Source organism: Cygnus atratus, chromosome 1 (genome assembly GCF_013377495.2).
Source record: "Cygnus atratus isolate AKBS03 ecotype Queensland, Australia chromosome 1, CAtr_DNAZoo_HiC_assembly, whole genome shotgun sequence".
Classification (NCBI taxonomy): Eukaryota; Metazoa; Chordata; class Aves; order Anseriformes; family Anatidae; genus Cygnus; species Cygnus atratus.
Genome location: NC_066362.1, coordinates 45374832 through 45395352, shown reverse-complemented (window position 1 = coordinate 45395352; position 20521 = coordinate 45374832). Strand labels below are relative to the sequence as shown.

The following is a 20521-nucleotide window of genomic DNA, read 5'->3' as shown; positions in this document are numbered from 1 at the left end:
GCAATTTGCCTATTTATGTATCACACCTTAATGCCCCATTTTTTGCTATCTGCCCATTTTTCCAAAGTACTTCCTTATGACCTTGCTCATCTGTGCCTTGATGACTGCAGACTCCCCAGAGCTGCCTTGCTTCTTGTGGACCTACATAACACTGCAGCTGAGATTTTCTTCCTTAATTCTTGCTCTGTGCAACCCTCCATTTGCTCTGCTCGGAAAGGGACCTTGAAGAAAGGCTATGCCTTGGTCTGCTCTCAAGGACTCTGCATAGGGCCAAAACAGAATAAAAGACCCACATAAAGAAAAGAAATAGCTGAAATAATTTGTCTCTAGCATGAGCGCTGACATGCTGATAATATCAAATCGAAAGTCCTGCCAGCCTCAGTTTGTTATCCCAGAGAAGATCTACAAAGCAGGTCAGGGCACTTGAGGTTAATTAAGCACTGTTAGCTAATGGATTGTTTATACAGCTTTGCGAGCCTGCATTGCACTGTTGTTGTTTATTCATGTTCATATTATCTCTGTCTAGAGAAAGACACATCAGGAAGGAGCCTGTAAGTACTTGACTGTAGCTAAAGGTGGTGCAGACTGGAACAGAACTGGGGCTTACCCAAGCCTGCCTCCCCAGTCGGAAAGACTGTCTCAGTCCCAGCACAGCATAATTTGGACACAGTGCTTTGCTGACCCCAGCTCTGGCATTAAAGTCCTCTCTGTCAGTACCAGAGCTGCTGAATTACTCTCAGTTAAATGGTGCAGGATGAGGCCAGCTGGTGGCAGGTGTTACTGCATGCAGAGGTGCGTGGTGCTCAGTGCCCGATAGCCAGGGCTGAGACATGACCACGGCAGATGCCCCATCAGATGCCTTGTCTGAGTGATTTCTGTGCAGCACAGGTTGATGTTCACCACAGTAGCATCTGAAGATCCAGCAAAACAAATACCATTGTCACATAAAGCTCTGCACGCAGGCTAGTTCTAAGCCACAGGCATGCTGTGGTGTTTTCTACTTTTAGTAATTTCTCCCTCCTTTTTCTTCTTTGTTTGGTTTTATTGCTTCCTGACTTTGAAGTACTAGTACTCCACTTTTAACGTGCTCATATACAGGTTTTATCTGGAGCATTATAAATTCTCTAGTTTCATAAGCATACTGTGGCTTTATATAAGGCAAAATATGCTCAATATAAAAGAAATGAAGCTTTGGAAAAAAAAGAATTATCATATAAAGACATAACTGGGAGCAATAAAAGTTAGCCAGGAGCAGGATGGAGGCTGTTCATCCCTGCTGGCAAACTGCACAGCTGAGATGTTTTTTTAGGAGTGAAGATGTTTCTCTTACATGAACCTGCAAGCTCAAACAGAGGCCTTACAGGAGAACAAAAGAACATCAAGAAGAGCAGCTCCTCATGGAGACAAGAAGTTTGTACAAGAAAAAAAAAAGAAAAGAAAAAAAAAAAGACAGGAACATAGGTAAGGAAGAGAAAGGCACATGAAGATTGAAAATACAGAGAAGGATCTCTATGCTCTATGCAGGAAATGAAAAGGACTGACTGATGCATACAACTCTTGAAGGCCCAAATCTCATCCAGCTTGAAAACACTAAGGTTCTACTGGCCAGCATGTAAGACTTCCACTTACATCTGCCATGCAAACCTAAGTTGAAATGGTTCTTATGATCTGTTTATAATAAGTCAGAGGGAAAAAGCAATAAAAGAAACACCTGCAAGTTTTTTGGTGTTTTTTTTTTTAATGTTTGTTTCTGTGATTTTTTTTTGTTTTTATTTTATTTTATCTAATTTTAATTTTTTTTTTTTTTGTAGCATCTCTACTACCTGTCAGATCATTTGAGTGTGTTCATACCTCCAGCTACTGGTGTTGCCAAACTCACTTACCAATGGCCATGCTGCAGGGACAGGTGCAGTCAGGCATACAGCAGCACTGGGATTTCGGTGGTCAACCACTATGTGGTGCCAAACCTGAAAGTAGGGGAAAACTCCACCAAGCAGAGTTAACTGAGGATCCAGTCTGCAGTGTACTGCTGGAGAGCTTGTCTTTCTTTCTAGATGTCTTGCGTGGGTATTGTCATACTGTAAAAAGTAATAGGTGTCAACTTGATTATCTATTCTTCAGTTCTCCACACCATTTTCTCACATCACTGACCCACAGACTCCATGATTCAGCAACAGTGTGGGTTATTCGCAGGAAGAATAGGGGAGTTTGCACTGGAGTCTGCCTAGTGCCAATAGTTCACCAGGTTTTCATCCCCCATAAGCTATATGCACTGTTCCTAATGGCTTCTCTGCCTCTGATTCCACCTCCCTTCATCTCTGCTTTTATGCATGTTATCTGGAGATGTACTTTCAAGTGCCAATATCTCTTTTAAAAGGACTTTCGCCCACATGAAGACAAGGTAATACCTCAACTTACTGCAATATTAGTCTTACATTTTTGCAGACATTTAATTTAACAAAAGAAACACACAGAGAAAAGTAAGATCTGGGCTCTCTCTGGAAAAATCTGAAATACTAATTAAACAAGAACACTTGGTTCTCTTGAATATACAAGGGAAATTCACTCTCCTAGTCAAGAGAATGCCATATGTGGAGATGATAACTGCAGTGGCAAATCAGGAGAGTGTGTTGAACTCCCAGATATACTGAATATATTGGTGACACATCTTTGATGTAAACTGTGGTACTTTCTGAACATTTTTACATTATAAATATGTCCAAGGAATACTCTGTAAAATTTCCTGTAATGTCGGCACATTCTTTCTCACATAGTTCAGTGTTATCACTTTATAGTGCCACTTGTAAGTGGAAACAAAAACAAAAAGTTGCCTGTAATCAGAGTTAAACTGTAGATTGAACATCATTTTGGATGTGATCAATCTGCAGATTTTGCAGTCCTTAGGAAGAATGATCAGGCTGCAGTATCCTTTATTTGGTGGCTGCACAAATTGTTTAGGAAGCTGAATCACAGCTGCACAACACTTTAAAGATGTTTTTTTTTGGAATGCAAAGAAGCAATTTACTTGAACCTCAGGGAAATGTAGCAGTCAGCTCATGTTTGAACCAGTTCCTAAAACAGATACTTTGTTTCATGATGAAATTAAAGTACAGCCCTACTGAGGTCCAACCAGTATGGATGTGCCTGTGCCAAGTTCAAGTTTAGCATTGGTAGAGTATATACCTTGACTCCATTTTAAACTTCAGAGAGGTGGTGGTTTAAAATGATGCAACAAACAATTGTTATGCTAAAAGGAATACCTTTGTTATACCTTAGAGATCATTGCACAAGAACTCGAGCATCATGAACTTCTAGTGACTGCGTGAGAAGTAAAGAGCTCATTTTACAGGTGGGGCTTATCTTTCCATTGGTTGAAGCCCATTATAGCTAAATTCTTTATTCAAATATGCTGTCCAGGCATACTCATTGTCGTTCTGCTCATGTGGCTTATTATGCTGGCTTTCACAAGATGAATCAACTGAATAAGGTGACTGGGATTTGCTGTCTGTGTTAACGAAGATGTGATTTCAACAGTCCTTAGAAGCGGGCAGCAGTTACATTAGCGCTGTAACTGGGAGGTATGTGAGCAGTTGCTCATAGGAGCACTCTTCCATTTATGCTTCCTGCAGGAGATCAGCTCTGATGAAGTGCAGGCAAATGAGGTAGCGAGCATGCAGCTTCTGTTTTGAGTGCACAAAGCCATCTCAGAGGAGAGCAATTTGCACAACCTTTTGTGTATGTGTGCAAACCCACTTTTTCCACCATCTGCCTACAGAAGAAGAAGCTCTCTTCCCCATGCCAGTATGTTATGTATCAAAGTGAATTAAGATGTCAGAGTTTCAAAATCTCTTCTGTGGACTGCAGATTAGTGTCACATTGACCTTCAGTGGAACTAGAAGATTGGAGTCACCAAGGCATTCTTGGACATTGCAGTAGAGAACGCCTTTCACAAACACATGCAGTCTAGTCAATGATGTCTGGGTGACCAGTTTTACTATTTACAGTTCATGTGCTCACAGTATTTGGATTTCCAGTTCTTAGAGCCTGCTGTTTCCGTCTGCTTCTCAGTTTACCCATTTATTTCTGCTTAGTCGATTTCTTTTTCCTCTCCTTTCTCCTTTCCTTTCCTTTTTCCTTTCCTTTTTCCTGCCCTTCCCTTAAAAAAAGTGGTTGATGATGAAAGAAATAAGAATCACAATTAAATTAAGTTAAAACAATATTGTTGAATTATGTACTGTTCAACTTTGTTACCTAAAAGAGTTTGTTTAAAGGTTTTCAGCAGAGGATACTGAGGGTAATTCAAGTTAAGCTGGAGCAATTGCATTAATATCAACATAAGAAAGTCAGAAGCAATATTTTCTGCTATAAAATAACATTTATTTCCGAAAGTATAAAACAGACACAGAAAAATTCAACTTTGTTATTCTCTGTGGAAAAGTAAAGTCTGTTTTTCATCATAGACAGCAATTTCTATTTAAAAAATAGCTATGTGACAAATTTGAGAATGTTTGGTGTGAAATAATTTCCAGTGTTGCAGGGAAAATTTTGTGACTGGTGAAAGTGGAATTGTTTTTCAAGCTTAAGGTCATGTTGTTGTTGGTTGTAGCCTTGCTGTTTTCCTAAAAACATACTTTTTGTTGTTGTTGTTAAAAACTAGTCACTACCTGAAGTGTAGCATCTTTTTTATATGATGAGATATTCTGGTACATGTGAATGCTCAGAAGAGAAGAACCCATTATTTCCACGTTTTAGTCCATCAATCAGAAAACTGTCATTTAAAAAAACTCTGTGGTAGTTACCTCATTAATATTGTCCTGTGTGAGCTGTGTGGGTTTTTTGAAGGAATGGAAGATAATTCTTCCTTCAGGCAAGTAATGCAGTAAGCCATGACTTTGTATTAATTTAAATATCTATTAGTGTGTCTGGTTCTGATGTCCACAGCACAACAGCAGGAAAGACTTTCACATTTTTTCCTTTTCATGGAAAATTCAGTTTTTTATAGTTTTCTTCCTTTCCTTTTTTCTTTTCTTTTCTTTTCTTTTCTTTTCTTTTCTTTTCTTTTCTTTTCTTTTCTTTTCTTTTCTTTTTTTCCCTTCCTTAGGAAGGCATTTATAGCTCCGTTTTATCCATTGCACTTCTTATATTTTAGTTATTCCATGCTGGTCTCTTGTATCTAACAGTACTAATTCTTATTCCTGTCAGGTATAAGTTTATCTATTCATGGGGCTGAAAAGCGTGTGCAAATCTGTCAGAGGAGAACTGCAGCAAGCTACCCAGTGTTACAGCATCCGCCTGTGGTTGGGCAACCTTCACTCCCACAAGTCAGAAGGTCAATAAAGATGGAAGCATCGTCTGCTGGATCTAGTATTTCAGCAGTCACTGGTGGAAAAGCAAAACCCCATCAGCCAGGTAACCGATTTGGTCTGACACCTTTTTCAGTTCCATTTCTTGTGTGGTGTGCCATTGTGTTGTGAAGCTGGTACTAATAGCATCAGATTATGCTTGCATGGAGATCAATTTATTGATCATCAGAGCTACAGATTGATGTTTTGTGTATGTTTGGTATGTTTTTGACAGTTGTATATTTCACTAGGAGTAACAAGAGTTGGGACAGCTGAAACTGGGGAACAAAAATGTAAGTTTAGTCACTAAAAAAAAAAAGCCATAAAACAATCAGTAGTCGTGTTCAAAATGTTAATGCAGAAAGAACTTTGGGCTATTGTTTTTTGATACCCTTTCAATACACTTAATTTGGATAAGCCCTGAGCTGATGTCAATGCTGTAAAGGCTACGGGCATCCCCATGGAACTCCATAATTGACACCAATGTTGGTTTTGAACTAAGGATGTGGCATGATGCAGAATGCAGATCAAAGTCTTGCTGCTAGAATGAAAACAAAAACTTTAGATCTGAAGGAGATTTTGCAACATATATTAAATAGTTAACAAAATGAAACTTTTTAAACAAAAGCCAGAATCTCCCGGGAACCGTCAAATTCTAATTGACATCATGAATTCATTCCTTCTTATGTTAATTGCCAGAGCTATTTTAGAAGTATCTTTTCTTATAACAGGGGAGTATATTTGTGTTGGCCACGTTCAGTTGTTCTTCAGAGTGAAAATTAAACTCCAACTTTCTTTCTTTCATGAGTAGAGTGAATTAAGGCTGCCCATAAAGTCAGTTTTGTAGCTTTTATATTGAAGGGTTTCAACAGTCTCTCAGCTGCCCAGGAAAGGGCATGAGGCATCCTGTAACAGCTGCTGGGGTGCCATGGGACAGAGTCCATTTGTGTGAAACAGATCGCTCTGTCTGCAAACCCCTCATGTGTTTCCATTACCTTGCAGATCTAGGAAATGCCTCAATTTTTGTACAAGTTGAAAATATTGAGTACTCATTTTGATTTGCTATGCAGGTCTATTGCCATGAGTTTCATACACCGATACTATTCAGTCACCATAATCTTTGTCAACGTGTATTAATTAAAAATTTACAGTGACTTGTAACCATTTGCTTTGTTTATTTCTTCTGTTCACTTGTTTGTCCTTCTATTTTTTCATCTTTGGTCTTTTTCCTTTGAAGTACAGAGAGACTACTACTACAAAATGTTGTTGCTGCTAAAGATATGTAATCATGACTGCAGCATGTTAAAATACCAATTAAAAGAAACAGTACCACTGTTTGTGAAACAAGTATCATGAACATGCACAATAGGTAACACTAGCTATTCTGAGCTGCTCATTTTGAGCTGCTGCTATGTGTTAATAGATATGGCCTATGTTTTAATACTAAATAATGCACAAGCAATATAGCTGGTTTCTGACTGAGAAAAAGACGCCTTTTTGGGTAGACCCCAGAGGTTTCCTAAAATGGAGCTCATTAGTGAGCATCATTTGGATGATGCTTCTCAGAGGATTTTAGCTTTCACTACAGTCATATAAGATTAGCTTTGTCTGTCATATCTTCCTTTTTAGACAATAACAGCATCTATGACCTTCAGAGAGTTTGCTCAGCAGCTTGGTTTAAGGAGGCATTTTCTATCATGAGTTTCATGGAACTTAATAGAAGTTAATAGAACCATGAGCCTTAAAGGCTGCAGACTTTTTATAAATAGGTTTCATGACAGAAGTATTGTCTTAGACAATTTACAGTGTCATTGTTTCATCTGAAAAGAAATAATGATTTTATCATTTGGATCTATTTATTATTGTTATTATTTTCAAGAACACTAAATTTTTTCTCTGTCTGGGGTGAATTACAATTGTTAGAGCCGTATTCTCTGTATATATTGGTAGTCCAAGAAAGTAATAATAGTAACTATGCAACAATTGTAATAAGTGGAATTACTAAGAGAAAATTTTAATTTAATATTGAAATAATATGTTATTAATTCCTTCTCATCCACAAATTAACAGCTCTAACTTCATTAATATTTTTTCTTATACACTAATTAGCCAGTAACAGTACCTTATTGAAGGCTGTACATTATAAATAGTTTAGTATAAAATGTTTTGTCTATATGAATTACCCAGGTAAAAGATCTTGCACTATCATTTTCTAAGCTATCTTCCTGCTGTTTCATGCAGTAGATTCCTGAGGTTTTTGTTCAGTCTCATTTTAAATATCTTATACAATTTGAGTTCTTCCTTACATTGGAGTGTTGTTATCACAATCAAATAGGTATTGCTGTTGAAACAGTATACATTATATTCAGTCTGAAATTTCCTTTGTCCAGTTAACGAATATTTTGAACATGAAGACAGTCCAGCATAATTGATTGTACAGAAAAGTATTCAGAGGATTTAAAATGCTATTGCTAATTCTTATCAACCAAAGAAGTTAGAACCATGGAAAGAAAAGGTTCTTGATAAAGTGACAGAGAAATGATCAAGTCTATTTTTTCCCTCTGACAGCACACTACTTCTGTTTTCTGAGTTCTACTTTGTTTCCCTTGGACACTTCTTTTCAGAATGACATTTTTTATTATTTATTGTGAATTCTTTCTGATTGGCAGCTGTTTCCTTTGACTGTGGTTCATAGCTAGCTACAGTCTGAGGAGGAGGAACTAGAGATATTACTCAGCATTACAGCATTCCTTTTCAGCTTGCTTCCCTGACAGTTTTATTTACTGCTGGTCAGGAACTTGAAGTTGATGACTTCTGCTATTACTCTGGGTGTTGTAAGTGGTGAGAGTGGCTAATGAGCAGTAAATTGCCCATGATAAGTCTTTAAAATAAAATAAAATAAAAAATCTTGTGCAAACTTGCAGAGGTACTGACTGCTCAGCCACAAGTGGAATCCCAACTTCTAAGCTCTGATATTAACCAAATCAGAAGGTATCACAAAACAAAACTGAAACAAAATAGAGAGGGAAATGGAGAAATAAGTGGAAGAAAGTTATTAACTGTGTTGTAAGCAAAGATTTCTGATACCTCTGCATATTCACCTGTCTGACGAAAGTTTCTCTTGGAAAGGAGAAGAGCAAAGACAAGTAAAACAACCAGGTGGTAAATATAGGTAAATATAGCTGCAGTGACTTCAGCATTAACATATTAAGGGCAAACGTGCATTCCTGCCAGAGTCATGGAAGGACAGTATTTAAATTTTTGAGAAACCTTCAGTTGTCATCTCCCAGTTATCTGAGCAGATGTGGTGTATTGTGGCTAATGGGATACTGGATTCTGAAGTACAGGGTTCAAAGCACCTGCCTGGTGTAAATTGTTACAACTCTCCTGAAGAAGGTTTATGACCAACATGTCTGTGTTGCACACAGGAGGCTTATTTTGAGAGCTATAGTAAACAGCATTTAGGTTGTCTGTAACAGCAGAAGGTCCAGGTACCAAATAATCCTGAAAGTTAGTCTTCCCCCTCTATTCCCTCAATGAGGCAAATCTGTGAACAAAAAAATCCTCACTTGTGACTGCATTGTACCTTTGTTATGGAGTGAGCAGGATTTCAGTTTCTGATTTTCTACCTGCCGTTTCCATTGATACTGCTTATTTCATATAAGGGTGATGTTACCTTACTTTTTCCTCATGGCAATGAATTTCTTTATTCTCAAACTCTGAAGAACTCATCAAACCTATTTCCTCTTGCTGTTGTTAAGTCTGCTGGCTACCTTGCTCAATACTTCTACACTGTTGTATAGTGAATTCTTCATTGTGTAGAACACTGGAAACTTCCGATGTCTTCTCTACTTGCAACACTTGCTAGCAGTTAACCACTTCTGCAGTAAGAAAGATTTGAAGGTCCTCCAGAAAGAGGACCTCTCTTTACTTTCTGTGAAGGATGAAGGTCTCTGGGTAAGCCAGAGCTTAAGGAGAAAAAAAAAAAAAAGTAACTGTAACTCTGTAAGACTGCATAATACAATTTGTTATTGTGTTATTGAAGTTATCTTTAAATTCCACCATATACATAAGCCCATATCTTACATGTATAATAAAGTAGATATTCTGTATCAATTGTAAAATTTAGTTCTTCCAACAGGAAGGATGGTCTTTGAAATTCTTTGTCTTCAGAATTTAGTATATATGTAAAGACTTCACCCCAGGAAATGCATAAAAATTTCCTAGATATTTCTGCTTTCAATAGTTTACTGTTCAAATAGACCTCCTTCAGTGTCAGAGAATGGTACATTTTGGAATAGGGATTGCTTGCTACCTGAAATGATAGAGGCATATGCATGGTATATGAATGAGCTTTATGTTCAATAGCAAGGAAACACCTCCTGAAATGATTGGCTTCCGGCGTTACAATGGAAGTTTAGTGCAGTCATTGGAATTCAGAGAGAATTTTTTTTTCATCAGTCTCTTGCCTTTTACCACAAATAGTACCTGATAGAGAGGCCATGATTGTTAAAGGAATATATGTTGTCTTATGCATGCTTTCCTTGATTTTTGGATCCTTTTGTTATTTTATTATTGCTTATTGAACTGCATCATTTTTATTGATGCACTTAGTTGTTGGTTAGGAAAGAATAAGCAAGATCTAAAGGCATTGGCAAGCAGAACAACTGACTTTAGGAAGCAAGGAAAAATGCACAGTTCTTGAAGCTATGGCAATCAAAACTAAAGCAAAAGAGGAAATGTATGTTTAATGAGCTTAGTCACCACATAATGAACTTTGAATCATCAAGGAAGCTAGAACTGAACCCTATAAAACTGATAATTTATTGCACAAACGATAACCTTTTCTCATCACAAAATGTGCATATGCTTGTCAGCATTCACATTTGGTGTGAATGTTCTTCAGAAGATCTGTGTTAGTTAGATGTGATTTCTTGGTTAAATCACATTCTCTGTTCTTTGCTGACTGGCAGGACGTATGTCATATATCCCTCTCAGATAAAAAGAATAAACTCCTGCAAATAATTCTGCCAGAAAGCTCTGTCATGCAAGTACTTCTTGGCAGCAAATGCACACAGTGTATTGGGAATGGCTGATGTCAACTCACCTGAAAATTTGTCTTCACATTGACAGCAGTGCTTTTATTCTGCTTGTCGAACACTCTTAGGGACACAGCCTTTTTCAATGCCTTCCACCAGGTGTATATAAGAACTTCCTCTCATGTGGAATGAAGCATGTGAAAAGCAAGCAGATTTCAAAGAAGTTTCACATTCTCTTCATTAAGCTTATTTGCACATTACAAAAAAAGATATGCTTACAGATAGACAGATACTTCTGTGCGGAAGTATCTCGATTAATGTCAAATTAAACAGCCCTGGATATTTAACTTTTCTCTTTATCTACGGCCTGTATTCCATACAATGGAAGTCCAATGCATCCAACTAAATTTCTCCCACATCTCTACCTCAAGTGTGAGATGGAAATAACTTTTGATGCACAAAGGGACACTTTCTCCTGACTGTTGGAGCTCTGGAGCCTCTGCAAAGCTGCTAACAGGGATTTTGCTTCAATTACAAGGAGGACATTTTGTCCCTGGGCTGAATGACAGGTCGTCAGATGGTGATTATGCAGTACTTTGAATTTAAGGGTTGAACTAGCTACTAGATGATGCAGAGCATGAAATGTGAAATCTTTTTTCACTTTGCTTAGTCATTCAGCCTGGTTCATTCATCACTTTACTTTTCTCAGGGCAAAAGCCAGTTATTCGAAAATACCTGCACCCAAACCAAACCAAACAAACAAATAAACAAACAAAGCTAGAGAATAAACTGTATTTTTCATTGCCAACTCTCTTGTTTAATTTTAAAAGATTTGGTTTAGGCACAAATTGCACCCTTCTTTTTCAATTTGTTCTCCACCTGACACAAAAAATATTGATCCTGCTTGGGACCTGTGCACGCCCTCAATAATGGCCTTCAAAAATAATAATTTTAACTGGTGGCTTTGAGGGTGTTCTACTTCTCTGGGGAAGTATGTGTTTTTAAACTTATCTCTTTTCAAATACTTCTTTTTTTTTCCCTTCCTGCTTTGATCAGCCTCCTGTTTGCCGTTGTAAAATGATCTTTCATTCACTCTTGCAATCAATTATGTATGCTTGCTTTAAAATTAGTATGGCTCACCCTCAGATTTCAGCTCTCATAGCTGTTAGTTTACAACGCAGTCAGCTCACAAAGGCTGCAAAATGGCAGTCTCTCTGGGTGTTCTTGATCATTCCACCCTCAGACAGTTTCCTCGCAAAGGGAAACATATCTGAAATAGGAACCAGCAGCCAGATGTAGCTTTGCACCAAATACGGAATATTGCTGATTCCAAGGCAAGGTCATAATGTCCTAAGACCAGTGTACCATAACTGTCTTAAAACAGTTAAGAATATTTTTGACCTCAGTAGATTTTGCTGAAGAAAAATGACAAGACAATAAATTAAAAAGAGAGAGAAAGAGAGAAGGGGGGGGGGAGAGAAAGGAAGGAAGGAAGGAGAGAAAGAGAGAGAAAGAGAAAGAGAGGAAGAGAGAGAAAGAAAGAGGAAGAGAGAAAGAGTGAGAGAGAGAGAGAGAGAGAGGAAGAGAGGAAGAAAGAAAGGTGTGTTTCTGAGAAATTAATGACCCATTTTATTAAAAGCAAATAGCTTATCATTCAAGGAGCAATCAGGGAGACTTTGAATAATCAGTTATTATATTCCTGTATTGCTTTACTGAAAACATATGGCTTTTTCATAGACAGAGTCCTTACTTAAAGGGGACTAGGTATTATGTAAGCCTCTATTTCTAATGTAAAATATGCTTCATATATTCTAAGGAAAGCTTCTTGAGGCTGACTGTCAAAAATGGAACTAACTAGGTTCTACTTTGACAGAGATGTTTTTGAGATCAGGAAATGTATTTGTCTGTAACATGACTGCACCATTTTACTAATTTCCACCAAAGGTTTCCTGCAGTCCAAAAAACAGCAAGAACTTTTTCCAAGCCTGTGCTTCATTCTGAAATCTCAAAATTAAGCCAAATCTTTATTTATAATTCAGGGAAAAAAAAAAAAAGTGTGTGGGGGGGTGGAATTTGCATGGACAATTAGACATGATATAAGTAAGTACATCTATGTATCAGAACCCACCAAAAAATCCTACTACTGCAATACATGGAGGTGGCAAGCCTAAAAGAATTGCATGAAAAAAAACATCACTGCTTACAGCAGATATAAGGGTAGCAAAGGTGGCATCATTTTTGATCCGTTCCTTGTTCCAAGAAACGAGCAAACTCCTTTTGGGACATGCAGACTGCTACCCTTCCCTGTGCCACAAGTGGCTGAACATCTCGGGGAAGCAGATGTGTTCTACCACATGCTGGATAACTCCATGGAGGCACAGTATTTGCTAGTTACATACTTGGGGTATGCAGTTCTGTATTGTGCTGTGCTTCAGAGGTCCAGCAGAATATGAAAGACACACTTCTGAGGTCTTCATTATGATATCTGTGTGGTGCACCAGGCATGAACCTACGGACAACGGTTTAGGGTGCTTACAACAGAAAAAGAGAGATAGCACTACAGGCTTATTGCTTTATTTTGACCTTACTTTAGGAACATGCAGCACAGAAAAGGAATTTAGCATCTGGACTATGGCATGAAGAAGTAACCTGAACTTCAAGGAAAATGGAAGGTTTTTAAGGGTCATCAAAACTGCACATAATTTAAAGGCCCTTTGTGCTGCCAGAATGCCTGAAAATGATGATCCTTGAGGTTCAGACACTGTCTTGCCACTTGTGAAGAAGTTTCTGCTTAACACTAATTACTGAAAATTCTCTCTTTTGGACAGGCATCCTGTGTGAGCAGCCCAGAGCTAGTCCATGCATTTTAATGGTGAAGCGCTGTATTTCTCTTTGGTTACTCTTGGTAATTTTAGGAGGTCACAGGGTTTTATAAGAAAGGCCAACTGCACCAGGTTTAGGGACAGGATTCCTGTTGCTTGTGAGATACTCTCAAAGCCATTGAGACATTGAGGGGCATTGGTAGCCATTAATTATTATTGTCTAGATTAAACCTTCCACTCCAGAAGCCTCTAAATCTCTGCAAATTGGAAGAGATAGACTGGGGATAGACTGTATTTGCTTACTCTGTTCATATTCCCTTTGTGAAAGCATCTGCTGTCAGATGTAGGATCCTGCACTGGATACACCTCTATTCTGCTACCATCTATTTAGGATAACCATTTTCACATTCCTTTGCTACGTTAATTCCTCAGCAGTTTCAGGACAGCTGAAGTTCCCAAAATGATTTAGCTGCTGGTGTTTTATGAGGGAATGAATTGGCAGGATGTGTATCACTGAAAAGGCTGTGATAGGCTATGGTATAATGTGAGTCTGTATAAACGATTGTTACATAAAATACCCCTGGAAGACAAGTTGGGTATCTTATAAAAGCTATCTTGGTATTCCATGTTATAATGAAGTAAATCTTTGGCACACTAAAGTTATCTGTTAGGTCATGCCCCTTACCCCTGTGCAGCCAGCTTTTCTCTTTTTCTCACCGTAAACTAGTGACTTCAGAACCAGGCAAACTTTGCAATGAACAGTTTATTCAGCAAATGTTTTCTCCCTCTCCCCTTCCTGGATTGCCTGCTAACAACTCCTGACATTGTCAGGAGAGGAAAGTTTTCAAAATATGAGTTTGCACCAAGGGCTATCCATCCATTTTGTCAGTAGTTGTCTTTGGAAAAAGCATAGGCAGCATGAGAGACACAGAAAGAAAGGGCATGCTGAATGCAGGACATCCCACTTCTCTGTGGTTAGTTGGCTGAGAGGACTTCTCTGCTTCTGATGCCAACCAGGGTTTAACAGAGAGCAGAATGGACACCATAAATCTTAAAAATACCTTAGGCTGTGATAATTTAGTAGTATTAGGTGTTTAGAAATTCCCTCTTCACTACTGCTGCTTCTGTAAGATAAGGAAAGAGTTTGTGTTAACAGTTAAACATATGACATGCCTTACAGTGTATTGCAATGCAAAGGGAAACTGTTTTTAAGTAGCCTTTCAAAATTAATTCCAGTATAGTTATTATGATACCCTTGACATGACCATGCACAGAGACAGCCATTGCATAGATTCTTTATGATAAATAAAATGACATGAGTTTTTTAATTCTTTTTTTTCTTTTTTTTTTCTAGCGTTGTTTGGACTTTCCTACGGAAAATGTAGTCCTATGTATTCATTCCAATCACTTTCAAAGCATTGTTGAAACTAACAAGGCATTTTTGTGTTTTTACACTCAGCTTTTGATTCTCTCACACTAATATACAGACACACTATTTTGTCCATAATCAGTGAGAAAACCATTAAGAGAAATGATGTTTTCTGCACAGTGAAATATTCAATTATCTATGTTGAACATTGACAGATTATACTATTTTTTAAAGTAATTGGTAAACCAATTAAGACTACCAGGAGTTATGGACATATGTAGCAGTCTACCAGGTCAGAGGCTTTTCAAAGGTCTGCAGATATTTCCACAGAGTACCCAAATTTTTCTGTCTTGGAAACACATTGTGTATTAATGCTGCAAGGATAGAGTGCTTTGACTTAAATTAGAAGTCTCTAAAGGTCTCTCTTTCAACATGTATCATTACTTAGTATCTATAATTCTTCCAGAACTGTGCTTTGTAGACAGATAGGGGCAAATCCTGTGACCTACATAGGTAAAAATAAGTACCTCAAATGAGGGAAAACTGTATAGATAGCAAAATTGGGCTTTACTGATACTCCTGATTTGTCACAACAGGTACATATGTGCTGGTACTGTCCTACCACACTGAAACCACTGCAGACATGGTAGACAGATGGTTTTGCCTTGTTGTATCTTAAATAAAAAGATCTGTCAACAAGTTCTTAGAAACAGAGAATTAAACACATACCTTTTCCTGTCCTTTCGACTGCAATCTTCAAAAGTAACCCAAGATTGGAAACAAGCATCAAAATGAAAGAAAAAGGGAATCTACACCCTGTAGAAATTTGAAATTGTGTTGAAACTGCAAGATAGAGGAAACTTAGTGCTACTTGTAAGGATCAATGAAAGCTCCTAAGTAATGCTCTTGTTCCAGAAAAGAGAAAAGTGTTGGACCAGTGGGTCAAAAAGCTGCAGGCTTTAATGTTTCGAGTTTCAGTAACTGAACCAACATGTACTTCATACTTTGAGGTTTGTTGTCCAGTATAATCCTGGGATGGATACTGAGAAGAAACACTATGGTGTACATTTTACTTTATTTCTGTCACTGAAAACATGATGCCAGAATTGAGATGAGTAAAGCTATTGATTTCATATGTGTGTGTAGCTCTAAGATGTTTAGATAATACTCTAAACAATTTCCATTTCAAATTGCACTTTTGCTGCAGCCGACCTGCCTAACGTTCAGAGTAAGAAGACAGTAGAAAAAGTACCTGCATGGGTGATCCTTCACCCCATATTGACTGGGGTTGCCTTTAGTGAAAAGGGCACCATGTGCTTTGGCCTTCTTAGAAGTATGACAGAATCACAGAATAGCTGAGGTTGGAAGGGACCTCTGAAGATCATCCAGTCCAACCCCCCTGCCAAGCAGGGTCACCTCGAACACATAGCACAGGATCACATCCAGGTGGGTTTTGAATATCTCCAGAGAAGGAGAGTACACAGCCTCTCTGGGCAACTTGTTCTAGTGTTCTGTCACCCTCGCAGTAAAGAAGTTTTTCTCATTTTCAGATGGAACCTCCTGTGCTTCAGTTTGTGCCCATTTCCTCTTGTCCTGTCTTCAGGCACCACTGAAAAGAGTCTGGGCCCATCCTCGTGACGCCTTCTCTTCAGATACCTGTATACATTTATAAGATCTCCCTTCAGTCTTTTCTTTTCTAGGCTAAACAGGCCCAGCTCTCAGCCTGTCCTCATACGACAGGTGTTCCATCATCTTAGTAGCCCTCCACTGGACTCTCTCCAGGAGCTCCATGTTTCTCTTGTACTGGGGAGCCCAGAATTGGACACAAAACTCCAGGTGTGGGCTCACCAGGGCTGAGCAGAGTGGGAGGATCACCTCCCTCTACCTGCTGGCAATGCTCTTCCTAATGCACCCCAGGACACCATTGGCCTTCTTGGCCACAAGGGCACATTGATGGCTCATGGTTAACCTTGCTGTCCACCAGGATTCCAGGTCCTTCTCCATAGAGCTGCGTTCCAGCACATCAACCCCAACCTGTAATGGGGCACAGGGTTATTCCTCCATAGGTGCAAGACCCTGCACTTGCCTCTGTTGAACTTCCTGATGTTTCTCTCTGCCAAACTCTCCAGACTGTCCAGGTACCTCTGAATGGCAGCACAGCCTTCTGGTCTACCAGCCACTCCTCCCAGTTTTCTAGCAAACTTGCTGAGGGTGGACTTTGTTGCAGCATCCAAGTCACTGATGAATAAGTAAATGGTTTTCTGTGACAGGAGCATATACCCACGTGGCATACTAGGTATTTACCACTTGTATTCCATTTCCAGGCTAATGTACAGTCATTGTGAAAGTACAAGTTTGCTGCCAAAATGATTAAAAAAAATCGTCTCACTGCACTGATAAAAGTCTCTGGCTAGCTGCCTCTTCAGAAAGATGTTTTGAAGCTATAAATTTTTCCTCTGCAGAGACTTCTAGAGCTGTAGACAAAACATTTATTTGCACTTGCTGAGTTAATTGGAATTGAGGGAGGACAAAGAAGAAAGACTATTCAGCAAGCAACTGAGTTAAATATTTCTATTCTTACCAATGAGCAGAACCTAAGTAGGAAAATTCTTCAAGAATAGGAAAATTCAAGTAGTAAAATTACTCAAGAAACCTGACTGCCTCAGCAAATTACAAAGATGTTCTTACATGTCCATTCAAAATTATTGAGTAAATATGAAAACCTTACTGTGCCTTGAGAAATAGAAGCACTTGCCCCATCAACTTATTTGCATGATCTTTATTTTGGTGCCATATACTGAAACTCTGCGCATTTTATGTTCATCCAAATGCTGATGTTCAATTTCAGAACACTGTGTGAAGTAACTCATTTGCAAACATGGTTTGCCCATCACAGAAAATCACATGTAAAAATGTGCAGGCTTGGAAAATCTGGCTCCAAGTATTTATTGTTCAAGAAAATAGTCTTTTGCTTTTCAAAGCTCATGCTTGAGATGCTGTTTGTGATAATTGAGTAGATACTAGATGATACATGTAGCAAGACTCTCATCCAGCAAGGTGCTGCATATGTTCATAATTTTAAGTAGATACAGAAACTCTCTCACCGCAGTGGAAAACTTGTTTAACATCAGCACCATATTAACTACCTTGCCACACAATTTGCTTATCTGTTACATATAATTTTAATAAAATTCCACTTTAGAACAAGCCATTTCATCCAGCCTCAAAAATTAAATGCCTTTTAAAAAATCTCATATGTTTTGCTATCTGAATTAGTAGAGGCCCTTCAAAATCAGTAACAGTATGCTACTTATTCACTAGTTTAAAGAGTACATCAAAGTAAATGTAATAAGCTAATTTAAAATGTGATCTCAGATGAACTACTGTCTGAATAGGCCGAGGAAAATCTCAGACTGACCTTTAAATAAAATCACTTAAAGTTTGATAAATCTAATATTTACTTCATTTTTATTTATGTTTGCTTATTTCTCCTGTTTCCATAGATAGAAGATCTTTCCCTCATGGCCTCCTGGGCAATATTTCTTACAGTTTAGTCAGTGAAACCTGTCACTGATAAAGTATGAATCAGCAGCTGCTAAAGCAAGAAGGATATGCTAAAGCCAGGCTAGTTATCCCTCAAAAGCAACAGCAGCACCAGGTACTACCTGGTTTGTTGTATTGGAGAACACTGTTAAGACAAAAGATGTAGGAGAGAACACTGCAGCCTGTCCAAACACCTGCTGGAGTAAAACCTCTGTCCACCAGCAAATCAGAAATGATTGAGTTGGCCAGTCCATGACCTAACACATAGGGGTTGTTTCTCTAAGGGAAAAAAAAAAAAAAAAAGTGTTCCCTCTGCAAAGTGGGTGTAGAGAGAGAGGGAGAAGGGAAGAAACAAATGTGCCCTGATTTGACTGTGTTTATTGACACCATGAAGATTGTGGGAGAAGAGTATTCCTGTAACCGCTTATTTAGAGACTATGTTGCTGGCAGATGCATTTCTTTTTCTCTTTGTGTTGGAGGAGGCAAGTTTGTGATTAGCCATGTATTAAATCACAAAGGAGTGGTGGAAGACTGCCTACAGTTTTGAGTGAAAACAGACTGGCTGATATTGTTGGTCTGATACTTGTGCAGTGAATCTAGATATTAAGACTCTTGTATATCAGATAAATATATGAGAATGTCATTCATGTCTCTATTGGATTGCTGGAAACTCCCTTTACTACAAATGGGTCAAATACAGCAGAGATCTGACTGTAGCAAAACTTGTATTGGCTTCATAGGTTGTGTTTGGCTGAACAACAGTCTGGTTTAGACTGGACACTTTCTGATGCCTTTCTAGACAGTATTTTTCATTAATTAAAAGTGGTTTTGAAGTGGAATATATGAATTTTCCAACAGCTTCTTTTTATTAATTGGCTTGTGGTTTTCATCTGATGTCAGCACTTTGGGACCTCCATTGTTGGTTGGCTGTCATTTCCTTTCTCTCCCACCCAATTAGTTCAGATCTGTTGGAGATGCTGCAGGGATCGTGCTACCTTCATCTGTTCTGGGGAGCAGTGATTTGAGTGTGACAGGAATGGAGGCTTTTGGGGAAGAGGAGGTATTATATATATACCAGTAGCATCATTATTTTGCTCCAGCTTGGGTTCGAATGAAGACAGGCTGGTGGATTGTAGATTCAAACATTCATTTCTATACGTTTTAAAATGATAGTTAAGTATTTAACAGGAAAATGAATGACATCACTGACAAAGCTGCTTGACTGAATTGCTGTCCATTATTTAATTCTATCCTCTGCTTATATGTCTTTTCCAGCAGCTGCAGTATTTTTCCTTAGTCTCCAGAATTCTTCTCTGGGGCAGATTCTAGACTGCCACCTTTGAGGCCATCTGCAGATTTCCCAAGGCTGCTATTGTATGAGTTATCAGCTGTCTCACTTAAGAAATTCTCTTTGTTCTACATCATTAAATGCTGACTCCTGCTGTTGCTATGACAGATCACTTTACAGGAATCTATAAGGGGAGCTGTGTCTCATATTAACAGTGGGTATTTACCGTGGAACAAATGAATATGCTGGGGCAAGAATGAGAGAGTTTGCAATTTATAATATTTTAGCATTGGCAAATTAAAAAAAAAAAAAGACTGAAAATGCAATATACTCATTTTGAGGTCCATATTTCCAGAAAGTGAATTAGGGTCTTTAAAATAAGGTTGAGTAATTTGGTGCCCAGAAATATAATTCATCACTCACATCAAGGCAGTGGTCACTTGGGGAGCACCAACAGTAGGTCTCTGCCCCTACTGTGACTACAGTAGTTTGGGAGGGAATTCAAAAGAAGACTGGATTGTTATAGACAAACTGTGTAAGAAAGGAAAATGCTTCCATCAAAAGCATGAGTGATAGCCTCTAGTGGAGGCAGAGTAATGGCCTAAACAACCTGACATTTCGTTCCTGTACCATGGCCTTTTTGTTCTGAAGTCCTTTCTCAGGTATCTCCCTGATCCCTGCAGCTCTCTGCTAAATCTTTGTACTAGTTACTCAAGAGCATCAATTCTAACAGACGCCTTTGTGAAATGTCAGGTTTTGCTGTCACTCTAAAAACTGGCCATATGCCCAGTAGGTCTTTCTTTGTCTCTAGCTGCATCGGAGCACCCCAGAGCCAGGAGTTTAAGCCCATATGTATCTTTTCCTGTCTGCTCTTGACATGCAGCTTCTTTTTTTTTTTTTTTTTTTTTTTTTTTTTTTTTTTTTACATGGAAAGAGTGTTTTTTGAAAACTTCTTGGTTTCTTTGTTCACGTTGAAAGAACCTTGATTTTTGAGAGAGGTGCAAATCTCATGCCTATTTACATGGGCATTGAAGCTGTCGTCCCCGGCCTATTTTTTTTATGTTCTGTTATGCTTTTAAGCCAACATCATGGCATTTAAACTGACACCTTTACATGTC

General features: G+C 38.4%; 1 protein-coding gene across 1 annotated transcript in view; it reads left to right on the top strand.

Moving 5' to 3' along the window:
* The window catches only part of ANO4 (anoctamin 4), a 144333-nt gene that overhangs the window by 12829 nt on the left and 110983 nt on the right, over positions 1-20521 (top strand). The window contains exon 3 of the mRNA XM_035551662.1: positions 5203-5409. Within this exon, the coding sequence (XP_035407555.1) occupies positions 5340-5409 (70 nt within the window). The 5' untranslated portion in view covers positions 5203-5339. The remainder of the gene's footprint in view (positions 1-5202; positions 5410-20521) is intronic.